Source organism: Solenopsis invicta, chromosome 6, assembly GCF_016802725.1.
Source record: "Solenopsis invicta isolate M01_SB chromosome 6, UNIL_Sinv_3.0, whole genome shotgun sequence".
In the NCBI taxonomy this organism is placed as follows: Eukaryota; Metazoa; Arthropoda; class Insecta; order Hymenoptera; family Formicidae; genus Solenopsis; species Solenopsis invicta.
This window is the reverse complement of record NC_052669.1, coordinates 19,787,615-19,802,286: the sequence shown is the minus strand read 5'-3', so window position 1 is coordinate 19,802,286 and position 14,672 is coordinate 19,787,615. Positions and strand designations below refer to the sequence as shown.

General features: G+C 36.0%; 3 protein-coding genes across 4 annotated transcripts; 1 reads left to right on the top strand and 2 right to left on the bottom strand.

The window, feature by feature from the left end:
- Nucleotides 1–125: 125 nt before the first annotated feature.
- LOC105198917 (fizzy-related protein homolog) lies at nt 126–5,267 on the bottom strand. Its single transcript, XM_011165773.3, has one exon. The coding sequence runs from the start codon at nt 4,877–4,879 to the stop codon at nt 3,395–3,397; it is 1,485 nt and encodes a 494-aa protein (XP_011164075.1). The 5' UTR covers nt 4,880–5,267; the 3' UTR covers nt 126–3,394.
- Nucleotides 5,268–6,187: 920 nt separating this feature from the next.
- LOC105204080 (protein FAM177A1) lies at nt 6,188–9,494 on the top strand. Its single transcript, XM_011173122.3, has 3 exons — nt 6,188–6,583; nt 7,569–7,697; nt 7,984–9,494. Exons 1-3 carry the CDS (start codon nt 6,335–6,337, stop codon nt 8,254–8,256), a joined length of 651 nt encoding a protein of 216 aa, XP_011171424.3. The 5' UTR covers nt 6,188–6,334; the 3' UTR covers nt 8,257–9,494.
- Nucleotides 9,495–9,700: 206 nt separating this feature from the next.
- LOC105204076 lies at nt 9,701–14,659 on the bottom strand. Of its 2 annotated transcripts, none has more exons than XM_026134834.2 (11): nt 14,419–14,659; nt 13,985–14,088; nt 13,750–13,904; nt 13,109–13,239; nt 12,904–13,039; nt 12,445–12,826; nt 11,779–12,314; nt 11,220–11,592; nt 10,789–11,117; nt 10,464–10,698; nt 9,701–10,350 (listed from the first exon to the last, which is right to left on the bottom strand). In XM_026134834.2, the coding sequence occupies exons 1-11, from the start codon at nt 14,495–14,497 to the stop codon at nt 9,988–9,990; spliced, it is 2,823 nt and encodes a 940-aa protein (XP_025990619.1). In that variant the 5' UTR covers nt 14,498–14,659; the 3' UTR covers nt 9,701–9,987. The 2 variants fall into 2 exon arrangements, with proteins under 2 accessions (XP_025990619.1, XP_025990620.1); XM_026134835.2 differs by having other exon boundaries at nt 13,994–14,088.
- Nucleotides 14,660–14,672: the final 13 nt, after the last annotated feature.

Genomic DNA, 14,672 nt, shown 5'->3' with positions numbered 1-14,672 from the left:
TTTTCTAATCTGAAGATTTATAAAAAATTAATGAATCTATTTTACTTGCTCTACTTGCAAATATATCATTACAGATTTATATTAATTTTTATACATGGTAAAGCTATAAAAATGACATTTTTAACAGAATCACTTTATTTAACCCATAATACAGTTCAAAGTTCACTAAATATGTTATTCTAACACTTATTCATGACTCAGTAGGCAGTTACATAATAGCCAAATCTTCGAAAGTATAGTTATATTTTGCAAGTATATATCCATACATTAATAGATAATTTTTCATAATTCAATTTTGCCCAAAAAATATAAACTATAATTAATATATTGTATAAATAGGATTGTATATATAATATAGAAATCGCTTTTAAATCATCAAATTAATGAACAAAATTGATGTGTTAAATATCTTACAATATCTCCTTTGCAAGAACGAGATATTTTATAATTATCATAATTGCAAGATTGTATTTCAAGATCGGCGACGCGCAAATATAATAAAATAAGAAACGATATAAAAGATCTACGAAACCATTGCACGCAATTAAGATCATAAATCGAAAAAAATTGATTATATTATATATTATATAGCGCAAAATTTGCCGAAAATAATATTACTACATATTTTGATATAAAACCTTCAGTATTTTTTAAACATTGATGCATGTAAGACAACAGATATTGCATCTATAGTAATGTAGCATAAATTTAATGACGAAAGTTTTTTGAAATAATAAAAATTTAAACATTTTTGTAGTTATGTGTGAGAAATCTCCACAACGTACTCTTCAGTTTACACATTTTTACTAAAAAAAAAATTTTTTTTAAAGAAATAAGACATTGTATTTAACAGACATTCAAATAATTTACGTATGTTAAGAACGTAAACGATATCAATTTCTATAAACATCAAAATAAAAGATATAATAAATGAATATTAAATTTACGATACAAATAGGAGCATCATCATTCACTTATAAATAAGTGAAGTATTATTTTTATTTTTATAAAATATGCTTCTTTTGAAAAAATAGAAATATTACATTATCTCAAAAGAAAAAATGTTATGTATGTACATTATAAAAGAAAAATATTCATAAAAAAATGCCATGAATATCTAAAAAGTTCTGGTTATTGACTAAATATGACTAGTAGCCTTTGATCTATATACACATAAATCATTTATCATCTCATTTATCTTTTTTATCGCTTTTCTTTTATTTGAGCATGTAATAGAAGGCAATTACATTTTATATTTGTAAATAACAATTTATAATTTTCACTAATTTTATCAATATCTGATGTATAATTTGTCTAATTTATCTATTTTCGCAGTATTTTCTTTTACGCATTACAACTATAATAGAATTGATATCGTTTACAATATCTTTTTGGATTTCCCATCATAAAAAAAAAATGTTGCTTTATCAAGAGACGCAGTAATGTTCGCGCCAATGCGCAGCGAGAGAGGCCGCGTCTCTTTACGCATTTTAATTACACGAATTATCGAACGATGTAGAAACTGCAAGAAAACACTTCCATTTATAGCTTATTATAAGAAGCTCGGATACATCTTGGCGTATATAGAATGCAGCGTACATATAGGACCGTAACGCTGCAATTTGCATTCCCTTTTTTTTACTTCCGGTGCGTCTTCCTGGTTGATCACCGCGCGTGAATCGAGCAAAGCGTCATAGGCGTGTACGCATTTCGCCTAACGATATAATAGCGATCGTATAAAAATATTTTATACATATTACTAGAGCATAACGTATAATACTACTTGACAATCATCGGTCATTTGGCGGACGATTCGTGAACAAAATAATCGCCCCTCGTTGAGAATCTCGGTTTGTCAATATAGCTTTTTATTTCAGTTTTTTTATACACTCGTGTACTCGTACGTACGATATATATGGTATCGCAAAAAATAGATTACACATATGCGTGTACGTTTGCGAACTATACGCAATTTTCTCTCATCAATTTTCTATCTCTTTTACGTTCATGTAACATTAATTCTTTTCGTATAACATTACGCAAAGTATATCAATGCGATATATTAAATATATATTCTTCTTGTTATACATAAATTAGTAGATGCAGTTAGATTAGTAGATGATACGTCACTTTCAACTTAATTGTTTCAACTTAAATTTGTACAATTTGCGTGAATTATAAACTAGTATTAGTCTCGTACAAGAATGCGCTGGAAAAGATTCGCATATGCGTAGAAGCAAATTCTTTTTTTTATTGTTGACTAATAGAGCTCATTAGGATAATATCAAATAGAAAAAAATATGAAATTTCCAGCCTTCCTGGAATTTCATAAATTTTTTTTCTCTTTCAGAGTCTGATCAATCTGTAATCCCTAAGCGGGCATTTATTTCGAAAAGTTCTGGAAATATAGTGATTACAGGAAACACACTCTTGAAAAGAGAAAACTATGATTACAAATTTATAAATAGTACAATACATGATCTGTAAACTGCCGATCAAAGATGCAGCAAGATATGAATTGTGCGAGCTCTAACATCGCTATCGCAATGCAAAATAAAATAAAAAATACTCAAGCGCGTTGCTCAGAGTGTCTTAGAAAGACTTAATTTTAATTAGAGATCCTATGGCAAATCTGGAGTAGATTTCTCTTGGGCAAAATCTCGTCATTTGCAACAAATTATCTCGTTAATTAAAAAAAAATGAAATATTTAACTTGGAGTAAAACAATAATTTCAAATGCTGAGAAAAAAATATTGTCGCTAAATTATCTAAAAATATATATTTCAAAAATTACTCAATCTTATTTGATTAATAATCGAGATAAAAAAATCTGCATCAGGTTTGCTGTTGAGTTTGCGATTTCTGGGACACTCCGTGCAAGTATTTACTATTCTGTAGTGTAGCGACATATAAAAATAAGTGTATATAAAGTGCATAAAAAATATAGTGTCTCGTAGCGATAGTTTCCGGTATACATAATTTTTTGTTCCTTATTTCCTTGTAAGCAAATATTCTCTACCGGAGAATAGCAACGAGTATTGCACACAAGTATTACTCAAAGTATTTCGCAGACTGTGCGAAAAATCCGCGGACTTATTCTATATGTTTGGAACACCACGTAGTTCTGATCTCTATACAATTCTCTAAGAATGTTTCTTCTAGTATCTCTAGCACAATTTTATATATATATATACATATATATATATATATATATATATATATATATATATATATATATATATATATGTTTCTACAAGTGTATATATAATTTTTTTAGGATATTCTATTGATCAATCTTGATGATAGATACGTGTGTATGCGTATGTACAAAATACATAGTAAAAGACGTTTCGCGAGGCTCTATTACGATGACCGGTGCAGTCTGATCGGTTGTTTATCGGATACTCGTAAACAGATTCAACACGGACTTATTCTCCTTCTGACTACGCGCTTTACTAAATACATTCCAGAAGCGTAGAGTCTCGTCGCCCGCCCCAGTGACGATCGCCTCACCGTCTGGTGACATTGCCAGATAGAGCACCCGGTACGAATGTCCGGTGAGTTTGGCCACCTGCGTGAGGCTCGGGTACTTCCACACGAGAATCTGGTTCTGCGAATAACCGTGCGTACTAACTAGCTCGGAGCTATGCTTGCTCCACGCCAGATTGCAGACCTGCGAGCCAGTGTCAACGCATTGCATCGGTTGACCGGTCAACGTGTTCCAGAAGCGGATGCAACGGTCGGCGGTGCCGCCACCGGATGCTAGCAAGCCGTGATGATGAGGCGACCAGGCGATCGCCTTCACCGCCGCCAAGTGCTCGGTGTACGTCTGGATGGGTGAGAGGGAGTGTAAGTTCCACACGTAGAGCCGATTGTCATTGCCGCCAGACGCCAGGTACTGATTGTCCGGTGACCATTTGAGACCGCACACCTCCTGTCGATGAGCGCCGAGTCGCCGTTCGCCGACTACGCACGGCGTCCTCACGTCCCTTTGCAGTATCAATCGATCCCTGCTGCCGGACGAGAGTACTTCCCCGTTCCATGCCAAGGCTCCCACACGGGCGCTGTGGCCCTGTAGTTTGCTCACCTGCTTGTTCACCGCCACATCCCACACCTGTATGTAGCCCATATGCGTACCTACTGCCACCAGATTGCCTCGCTCGTTCCAGGCGACGGAGGTCACGCTGTTGCCGTCGCTGGACAGATCGCACAGTCTCGTCACTTGGCTGGTACACGCCGACCACAGGTAGACACAGCTTCCTAGGCCAACGCTGAGAACGTTCTGGGAGGACCAGTCAACCAGGTTCAGGTAGAAGTCGTCTTGTAACTCCGGAGCATCCAGAACCTTGAAGGGTATTCTCGAGATCTTTCTGGTCGCCTTTCTGGGTGATCTCAACAGCTTTTGACTCTTGGCACTAAGAGGCGATAAGGAGTACGGTGAACTTTGATCCAACAGAGTCCGGTCCTTGGTGGGTGTAGTGTACTTGAAGAGGTTCTTGGTGACCAACGGCGACAGCACTCTGCGCTCCTCGCATTGTCCCTTCACGTCCTCTATGCTCGCCCCGAGCAGTTCGTTCTTCAGCAGGCAGGAATACGCGATGCCGTCGCGACTGCCCTCGCCGTTCTCCCGCGTCTTCTTCGCCACCAGACCGCCCCGGCCATTCTCGCTGATCATGGAGAACGTGGTCTGCCAATTGTTACCCGAACGGGTGGGTATGAAGCGGTCGTAGCTGTTGTTGCACGGCGACGTCTTCGTGGGCGAGTAGATGGGCAGATAAGTGGCGACGGCACCGGGCAACGCCGTCGTGCCCGTCGCCGTCGTGGCATCGCCACCGCACACAGGCTTCAACAGTCGTTTCTCGTACTCGTGATGGAACATGACGCGACGCGAGGAATACGTCCCACTTTGGCCGTACCGCGTAAGGCAGTTCCCCCTGCTCACATAATTAACACACCGCGGACGCCCTTCTTCGTGTGCACTGCTCCGTCGTGAGAAGCTGTGTGGAAGCACGTTGTGACAAGTCCGCGATCGATCCTGGGCCTCAGGACACGTCACGAGCTCATCCCCAGCCTCTCGGTGCTCAATAGGTGCCCCGCGCGTTTCCCTCACTTTTTCAATACGGTCGGAGACGGCCTACGGTCCGAGGTGTTAGCCACCGTCCGTCGTGTGTTAACAGTCCCTTGCTGCCGCCATTCGACGTCGGACAACTCGCAGCCCTCGCAGGCAGAATCGAGGAATCGAGGGCCTGCACGAGGTCGAGCGATCGCTCCGCATCCGCCAATAGAAACGTGTCTCAGGACTCGGAATGCGAGCAAGCTACGTTCGACGGGGAAGAAGGGAGGTCGATCTTATCGAACGTTTTATTCCTATTGATTATTTTACACAATATCTATCCGACAAATCTTATTTGAAAGACAATATTATCAATCTGGAAAAGTGCGTGTTAAATCGATAATCGTATTTCTCGAAAGTCACACTCGAAAGTCAAGCCTGCATAAGCCTAGTGTAGACTTGTACAGACACAGACTGCATGCAGCAAACTGGCCTAGGCTGCGTTGATTGGCTGCTGCTCGCTCAAAATCCAACACTGTTGAATTTGGGCAAGCAGCAGCCAATCAACGAAGTCTACTGTTCGACGCTTGCCCCTCACTGCGTTAAGTTATTAATTTTTTAACTTTATTATTTAACTTTTAACTAATAATTGCGAAAGAGAACATCGTTTCACAGTAGATCTTGAGTCAAATTTTTTCTCGACCTTTTAATTTTACTTTATCGGATCTCTTCTTTATCTTCCATTCCATTCAAAAGGCACATTCGTTCCATTTAAAACGGAACAAATTTTGATGGTCGAAAAGATAAAAATTACTTTTATCTGTAATATATGAGTTTTTCTTTCGATAAGATAGACGAAAGAATTTCTGGACGGTTAGAGAAACAAATTCCACGTCGTTCATATATATGGGTAAGTATTTTAATTCATCGATAGATCAATCGCATCATACGCAGATGCAACTTAATTGCTTTCTGAAAGCTGCATTTGCGCACAATGCAACTGATTAATCGACGAATTAAAAAAACTCGCCTTACATGTTCTGTGTTTCTTCACCTCCGTGTGTCGTAGTGATTCGTGCCAATTTCAGCCCCGCGCATGCACGATGCACATAATGCACAGGGGTCGGGGGATGAGTCAGAAAGGGAAGGGGCCTCGTAGGAGCACGCGAAGGCTGATTACGGAATGGCATATTTGAATGTAAAAAGCGGCACATCGTGATAAGACCCCACCCAGCTGCAGGCAAAAGTACCACCGAATTGCGCGCGGCGCGTCCAATCACGATGCTCTGCCGTTTCTCTCGAATCTCTCAACGACGCCGCTCATCTCGCATGAGTCATTCGGGCGACGAACGCAGCGAACGGCAAGCGAGGGGGAGTTTGCTCGGCGCGTTGTCGACGATCGTTAAGGCGCACTGCGGTACGAAAGGCTTCGTTTATCGCAAGATACAACCGACGATGGCACTGGACAGGGAAGATATCGGAGATCTGAGTGACGTTGTTCTCCAGGAGAATTCGGACGCCGAGACGCAGGTAGAATCGCCGTGGCACGCTGCTGTGAGACGCACGTTTCATGTCATGTTACCTTTTGTCTTGGTTATCCAAGCAACGATTAGACAGATCGTCCGGGTTTATTTTAGAAAGTTTCAAGTCCGGGATAAATAGATTTATATCTATCATAAATAGATTCTCGCAGTAAACTCGGAGTTCTACTGGAAAGCTTACTGGGTTTTGTAGGAAAATATGTGGAACTGTTAATGCACTAACGTTTGTTTACCATCACATTCCGCATTGTTGATTCTAAACAAAGAGCCGGCCTCGCCAACTTCGATTAACTTGATTAGCCAAGTAAATTTGTGAACTGTGAAAACTTGATGAATCATTCCTAACCAAAGTTTATTTTAATTAAAAAATTTGAATTATTATATTTCACATAAATTATAATTTGTATGAAACGGACATGAAAAATACAATTTTAAATTTTGTAGTTATTTTTAAATTTAATATCAGTCGGAGCTAATCGAGTTAATCAGACATGGAGAGATCTCCCTAAAGTACTGAATATTTTACATCTGCGCAACAAAATTTTAGATTTATTATGTAATTAAAACAAGATTAAAATTTATAAATTATCTTTATTAAAAATTTAACCTTATTTTAATTATTAATTAAAATTTAATGAGAATTTTAAAATATAAAATCTTATATTTGTCTGAAGAATCTTGAATTTTTCTTAACAATTATTCTTTTTAAGATAAATAATAGACTTGACTTGTGTTTTTCTTTAGTTTCTATTTAGCATATTAATTATTCAGAAATATTAGGGCTATTTTTTTTTTTTAGCTGCACTTGCATGATTTATCTTGCCTTCTTTACTTTTCCCAATGGAGAGAAAAAGAGGAAAAATCATGCAAAAAGTTCAGCTAGAAAGATTTATTATGAAATAAATTTTACAATTGAGCTTTTTCTATAAAAACTATAAACTATTTTAATAATTTTAATAAATATTTATATGTAGTGCAAACGCAAATTGGGCAAGAAACCAAAGAGGATATTGCACTTTTCGGATGGAGTAATGGAAGAATATTCGTCAGAAGATGAAGTTGATACACCAAAGAATAATAAAACTGTGTCACAGATAGATACTGTAATTATATAAATCATATTAATTGAAATTACATATGTAATTAAAAATCTTACTGCAACAGTGGGCTAATCTACATTTTTTTTGTTATGAAACTTTTTGTTATAGCTGCACCTCTTGCACCATCCCCCTCCCTCCTTTTTTTCCTTTTCACATTGGAAAGAACAATGCAAAAAATTCAGCTAAAAAGAACAAATTTTAGACAGGAGTTAACCCATTGTTGCTATAAGATTTTTTATTATTAATTATTATTTAATAAAAATGCAAAATAATACATACTATTTTGTAGAAAAATATGAATTGGTTACCATGGGCATGGTACCAAACCACATACCTGAGTTCTAAAATGTTGGATGGTTGCGATTACGTTGGCGAATGTCTGGCCAATTTCTTCGGCATAACAGCGCCCAAATATCAGTTCGAGATCAACGAGTTTTATAGGTTGCAAGCGCTCGAAAGAGAAATGGCTTATAAGCAAGATTTGGAGATGGGTGGATGGAATGAACAGAAACGGAATAATCTTATAAGTAGCGATGCTATGTTGGCAAACGAACGTAAATGACGATTAAGCAGGGATTTCATATGAAGAAACGTATTACATATTACAGATTCTCTATTTTGGGATGCGTTTAAAGTACTGTGTACAATTTAATTGAAGAATTTTATAAAATTATTGGTCCATTTTCTTCAAAATGAGATAATTTACATTGAAAATAAAAATTACGTGATGATCCAACATACAAGGATATGTTCTAATTGTAAAATTAACAGCACAAAAGGTTCCTGAAATTACATGATAATGAACAAATCCATAGATACGTGATTTATAATTCAATTATATAATTACCTGCAAATTTACCTAAGGTGTTAAAAATAGATTAATATATATTTCTAGATGATTTCTGTGTGTAATAATCTTTGATAGCATAGCTTTAGCAGTTCAATGTTTTGCATTTTTTTTTACAACAATTTGTAAAAGTTGCACTGATTATGACTGCCCATCGTATGTAACTAGATATGTAAAAATATACACATGACCTCCACTATTATGAGCATCAACTCATAATCAAGTAATACCCTGTTTCACCATTATCTCTTGGATAATGAAAACTGATGTTTCACTTATGTCAATTGGATTAAAAAACTAAAAAATAATTTATTAAAAAATTATTTTTTTAAAAAGGATAATTTTTTAATAATTTTAATTGACAAGGATTGTGCTCAATTCTAAATTTGTTAGCAAACTGCAAATAATGCCTGAACAATTTCAACTAATATTTTTCTATGCAATATTAAAAAGTTTTTTAAATATCAAATACAAAATTATTTCGTAAGAAAGTATTCTGTACAACGAAATAAAATAAAAATTATTGTGATGAATACAATAATTTATAAAGTAAAATATCGCTGCCTTCAAAAATCAGTTCAGACTAAATAACGTCGATATGTATATATGGAAGAATTGTATATGTAAAAAGCTTTAGTGTTAGTCTTCATAATAATTAATTGTTATAATAAATTGATATAATTTATTGTGTAATAATATATATTATTTATAAGATATTGTATATTATAGTTATTAATTTGTTAATATTATAAAAAATATGTTACTTTATTGCAAAAGAGAATTTTTTGAACTTTGCATTTGCACGTACGTCCATGAAAATAAATAATATATTTAATTATCACTTGCGATCAGTTATATTAGCCATGATTCTCACAGAATTATTATGCAATTAATAACGACAATAAATGTAATAAATGTCTTTGTATTTAATAAAACATTCTATTTATATATAATTATATATTGATTCTTTTTATATAATTCTTAACATAAAATTATATTTCCTCGATAGAGTATCTTTCAAAATTATTTTTGTAAATTTATGAATATTAAGAAACAATACAGTATAGCAGAGGTATAATAGGGGAGTGTCTCGGTTGCGCACAGACCCGATTGGACACCACCAATCATAGCGTTGGTTGGGTTAGATAAGTCAAGATGATTGGTGGTGTCCGATCGGGTCTGTGCGCAACTGGGCCTCATCCTATAATAGTAATCAGCATGATAATATGTTAGACTAAAAGTACATATTGCTTTTGATAGTCTTTCTTCAAATATATCCTTGGAATCCTGCATGTATTACGAGTTTTATTTGCCGCGTATATTTGAAGCCTTTTATCAACTAAATTCTCGAACAACACAAAAGTTCAAGAGATGCCCTGTAAAAGTCTTTTAGACATTTGCGTTTTATAGATTTTGCTCATTAAAAACAAAAGTTGAAAAAAAAAATTATGTCTCCGGCACAAACCTATGCAACGCACTAGTCAAAACTAGCAGGGAGTCCTGAAGTCCCTGCGGAAAATGTCTTTGCAGCCAAGAACCTTTATACTGCTCTATATGAGCCAACATCTTGTTCGCTACATCGGTTCTAAAGGTGGGCGGCAGATTACACACTCCTAAATTAATGACCGCGAGTCCCATGTTACTATTCGGATTCACACCGACTCCAATCAATGTCCTGCCGATTTTACAGGCCGTCAGCATCAGATCGGATGTTAATTGCAATTCCTGTATCTCCATAGATGCAAACTTGGAAGATAAGTTTGCCTCGTACAAGGAATGGGATATTCGTTTAATCTGCTTCGTCATTTTCTACGAACGCGTAATAACAAATTAATTTGCTAATGTCCAAATATTTTATCTTATTGTTCAACAAGTATTTTATCTTTAAGATATATTTAGAAGATTTAAACATGCGTACTTACAGCGAACAGATCGGCCGATAGATATTCCAAATTTACGTTGTCCGGATCTGTTAGCAGTCTATATAATGTGGAACCGCGATTATCCGGTATTTGTTGTAAATCTTTAACCGCTTGATTTTTACTCAACGTTAACACCAACGTGTCTAAACGTCCCAATTCCAGTATCGCACTGCCGATTTTATATTCAGAATCTTGAAACACGTGTATATCCAATAATTTCGTGATAAATCTTTCTCTACAAAATGAAATAATTTTATTAAACATAGTGTAAGCGTAAACATATTTAATAATCGCACGAGATTGCAAATTTTGCAATGGTTATTACCTAATTGATGCAGACAATTCAGGGATGTCGTAATTATCATCAGGTCCTAAATCTATTTCCGTTGTTGGATTCCATGCTAAACCGGCTGCTATTAAATAACCGATCCACGCGAAAGGATGAGGTGTAAGATGATGACTGCCCGACCAATGTGCGACAACGATACCGATTGAGTTTTGCTCCAAAGAGGTTTTTATCGCATTTCTTGTGTTCGCATACGTTGACGCCGGACATCCTGCCAGACTATTGTAACTAGCTGTGCCCGAGCTTGGTAAAACATTACCGCCCGCTAATCTGAATGGCTCTGTCCATTCGGAGAAATCATAATCGGCCTGTAACACATCCGGATATATATAGTAAATGTCACAAATTTTATTAAAACAATTGTCCTCGCAAATATATCAAAAAATCAAGAAAAGAAAATCAGCTATTACCTGAAATCCATATTCAACAAATACGATGTTAGTAGGAATATTATGAAATTCGGATTTGGAATGCAAACTGTTGGAACATAAAAGCAGAGTCGTGTTCGAGCTCAAATTGAGTATATGCCAGAGTTCTTGAAGGCACGAATAAGATTTGAATACTTCCGACATGTCCGTTTCGAGCGTATCGTTGACGGATACGCTCAAATCAAAGCTATCAGCTTGCACTAATAAAGTGGTTAATCGCGGGCCTACGTGAACATAATTTAAGCTAGGAAATACTGCGAGCAAGTCTTGAAAGATAGGCCACATATGCATGAGATGATGTTGGCTGACATTAGAATCGACGTCCAACGTTGGAACTATGTCTAAATGGCGATCTCTAAAAAAATTAATTTCCAAATATTACATAAAATTTTTATTCAAAATATAAATTATATAATATGTAAAAAGATTGCTTTTAAGTTATTAAAATAAATTAAAATAATGGAGCACCGATGCATAAAAAAATCTCGAGTTTTTTATTTGAAAATAGTAAATTCTTAGAACTATAAACGTGTAATTGTACCTGCAATATCTGTCTAGAGTCACCATCTCGGATTTAGAATAACAAAGCTGCCAATCGCAATTTTGTACGAGCCTGGAATAGAGATGCAAATGCGAGATCTTAAACGATGAGAGTAGGTCGATAATTTGTAAAAGATATTCCAAAGTCGGTACACGTCCTCTAGGCGAGATGTCTAACAATATACCGCGATGCGCAAATCTCGGTTCGTCTTTAATGAAGACAGGCTCTATCTCACACACTTCCGACCTACTCTGATTTTTGCTCAGACGTAGAATTTGCACGAATGTGCAAACCGCGTAATGCAGTCCCGCTAGACTTCCAGCGCTCACTTTGATGGAATTATGTGTAATATGCAATTGATAGCTATCTGCGATGTTAAATAAATTCCTATTTACGATGCATTCAATTGTATTGTCATTGAGCAGTTTGCCACAACTAGGTTGCACCTCGCCGATCTTTACATCGTGACCTAATTCTAGCAGATGAGTTCTACTGATCTCCCAAACATCTAGTATTTTATGTACAGATTCACTGCCCTGAAAAATATGTGCGCACAATGAGAAATAGTCATAAAAATTGAGAGAATTCTTTTTCGATTAATAAAATGAAAATTCAAAAGATTTTCTGAATGTCTGAGAAGAAAGCATCAATGTACGTTTAAATAACCTGTATTATTGATATAAAAAGCTCCTTTCCAGCTATAAATGGGGCCGTAAAATTTTTCAGTTCGTTGACAACTTTTGGCTGCGGCCATAGCAAGTTATAGATACTTCCTTTATCGGCGATAGATTTGCTAGGACTCTCTTTGCCTGCGTCACGCAAAGGCACATCGTACGTCGGATCCAAAGACTTATTAGATTCAACCGACAGTTGGCTCATATTGCACGTGAGACCCTTTTGGCAATAGTTTGTATCTGGATACGACATAGTGGCACTATGTACAGTTTCGTTTTCGTTTAACATAAAATTCGATATAAATCTTTGAAGGAAACAATGTAGAGATTGTTTCTTTCTAGATAGCTCATACGGCGTCTTTCCTGCAAATGTTCTGAAAACGAAATGTTGCCATTTGATAGTTTGTTTTGTACACGCCAGAACAATATATTTGTACAATCAATTGCTTACGCTTTGGTAGCCCGTATAAGAGGATTTGCGCCAGCCTGCAATAATTCCTGGCAGATAGCGATGTCGCCACGATTCACTGCTTCGTGTAGAGGCGTTGCACCGCAATCATTCTCGGCGTTCACATCAGCTCCTTTATCTACATGAATAATTTAACATTATAAAAAGTTGTTTTCAGCCACATCAAGTCTGCATAAATAAACATTACCAAGTAAACACGCGATAATGTCTTTATTTCCATAACACGCTGCCCAATGCAATGGTGTGTTTTTACTATCCTGTGAGTCCCACGAATTAACATCTAATCCTGCATCCAGCAACTGTACCACTCTGTCTATTCTGTAAACAGATACATGCCATAATATTGATCAATGAGATTAAAAAGAATTTACATTAGGAGTGGAAAAGTAGAATTTATTAAAACTAATCCCAAGTTGCATTGATAGCTATAAATATGTTTGTAGCTAAACTAGTGTATATTTGTGTTACTTAAAATAAAAAAAATATATGTATATATATATATATATATATATATATATATATATATATATATATATGTGTATACATATAAATATGTATTTATATTTATTTATATTTATATAAATATAAATATATATTTATAATTTTAAGTTTTTTAAATCTTTTACTTGTCTGTCAATACAAACTTGTAAGCTTGAAAAGAAATATATACTACTACTTTTCTGCCAGTACAATTTCTAATTGATTCTAATAAATTCTGCTTTTCAGTTTCAAATATGTGTGAATAATTTTTTCAGATATATACTTATTCATTATATAACTTACAACTGAAAAAGAACCATAAAATTAAACACTGAGATATTTACGTACTCAGAAGCAGCTGTTGCCCTCAACATTTCGTCTATATAAATACGTCGTATTGCATCACTTGAAGCAACATCTACTGCATTATGTCCATCTGCATTCTGCACAGCTGGATCGGCGCCGCAATTCAGAAGAGTTCTCACAATGTCTGCTTGATTGGTCTAAACATAAGAAGCAATAATACAATAAATACTAAAATTAAAAAAAAATCATAATGCTGGAAATAATTCTAGAAAAGTACAGAGTAGACCTTTGAAGCATATGACAAGAAAGTTCCTTCTTCCAAGACTGGTTGGTTCAGTATTTTGTCTCTCGTGATACCCTCCGTAGCATTACCATTTTCACCTGCAGCAGAAAAAGGATAACAATATAAACAACAAGAAACAAAAGAACGTTTTTATCTATTTTCCCTAATCTATAGTAATCTAAAGTATCAGTACTACATAGTAGAGATTAAAGATTGTAAGTTGGAAATTAGAATTTAACTAATTAGAATAAAACGGATTAAAATTAAAATTATCTAATTATTCAAATTCTAATCTTTAATTTGCAATAAAATTTGAATCTAAGGAAACTTGAATGCATAGTTTGATACAGACTTGGAGAAAAGTTAGAGTGAGATTTAAAGTAGCAAAAGGGAGAATTGCTCGAGAAGCATCTCTTTGGAATACATACACGCGTCCAGGAGTGATCTGATAATGTCAGTGCGTCCGTGTTCGATCGCCGTGCGAATGTTCTCGCAGATGCCTTGCATCTCTGCTCGGGTTTGGCCTGCGGCTCGGAGCGAGGTTGGTCAGACCGGCGCGTCGCCAGACGTCATCGGACTGTCATTTCGCTGTCAACTGTCAGAGAGACTGCCGCCGGTCGTGTCGCCGATCTTCTACACGACATAGCATAACAGCACGATGCATTCACACGCACCTCCACGC

Bases quoted from the DNA above. Each gene is read 5' to 3' on its own strand.
- LOC105204076 (XM_026134834.2), bottom strand. From the start codon at position 14,497: ATGCAAGGCATCTGCGAGAACATTCGCACGGCGATCGAACACGGACGC. The intron at 12,315-12,444 runs GTTATTTAAACG...CATATTTTTCAG, and splicing joins TTTTTATATCAATAATACAG to GGCAGTGAATCTGTACATAA. The intron at 10,699-10,788 runs GTAATAACCATT...TTCATTTTGTAG, and splicing joins GAATTGTCTGCATCAATTAG to AGAAAGATTTATCACGAAAT.
- LOC105198917 (XM_011165773.3), bottom strand. From the start codon at position 4,879: ATGTTCCATCACGAGTACGAGAAACGACTGTTGAAGCCTGTGTGCGGT.
- LOC105204080 (XM_011173122.3), top strand. From the start codon at position 6,335: ATGCTCTGCCGTTTCTCTCGAATCTCTCAACGACGCCGCTCATCTCGC. The intron at 6,584-7,568 runs GTAGAATCGCCG...ATTTATATGTAG, and splicing joins ATTCGGACGCCGAGACGCAG to TGCAAACGCAAATTGGGCAA. The intron at 7,698-7,983 runs GTAATTATATAA...ACTATTTTGTAG, and splicing joins CTGTGTCACAGATAGATACT to AAAAATATGAATTGGTTACC.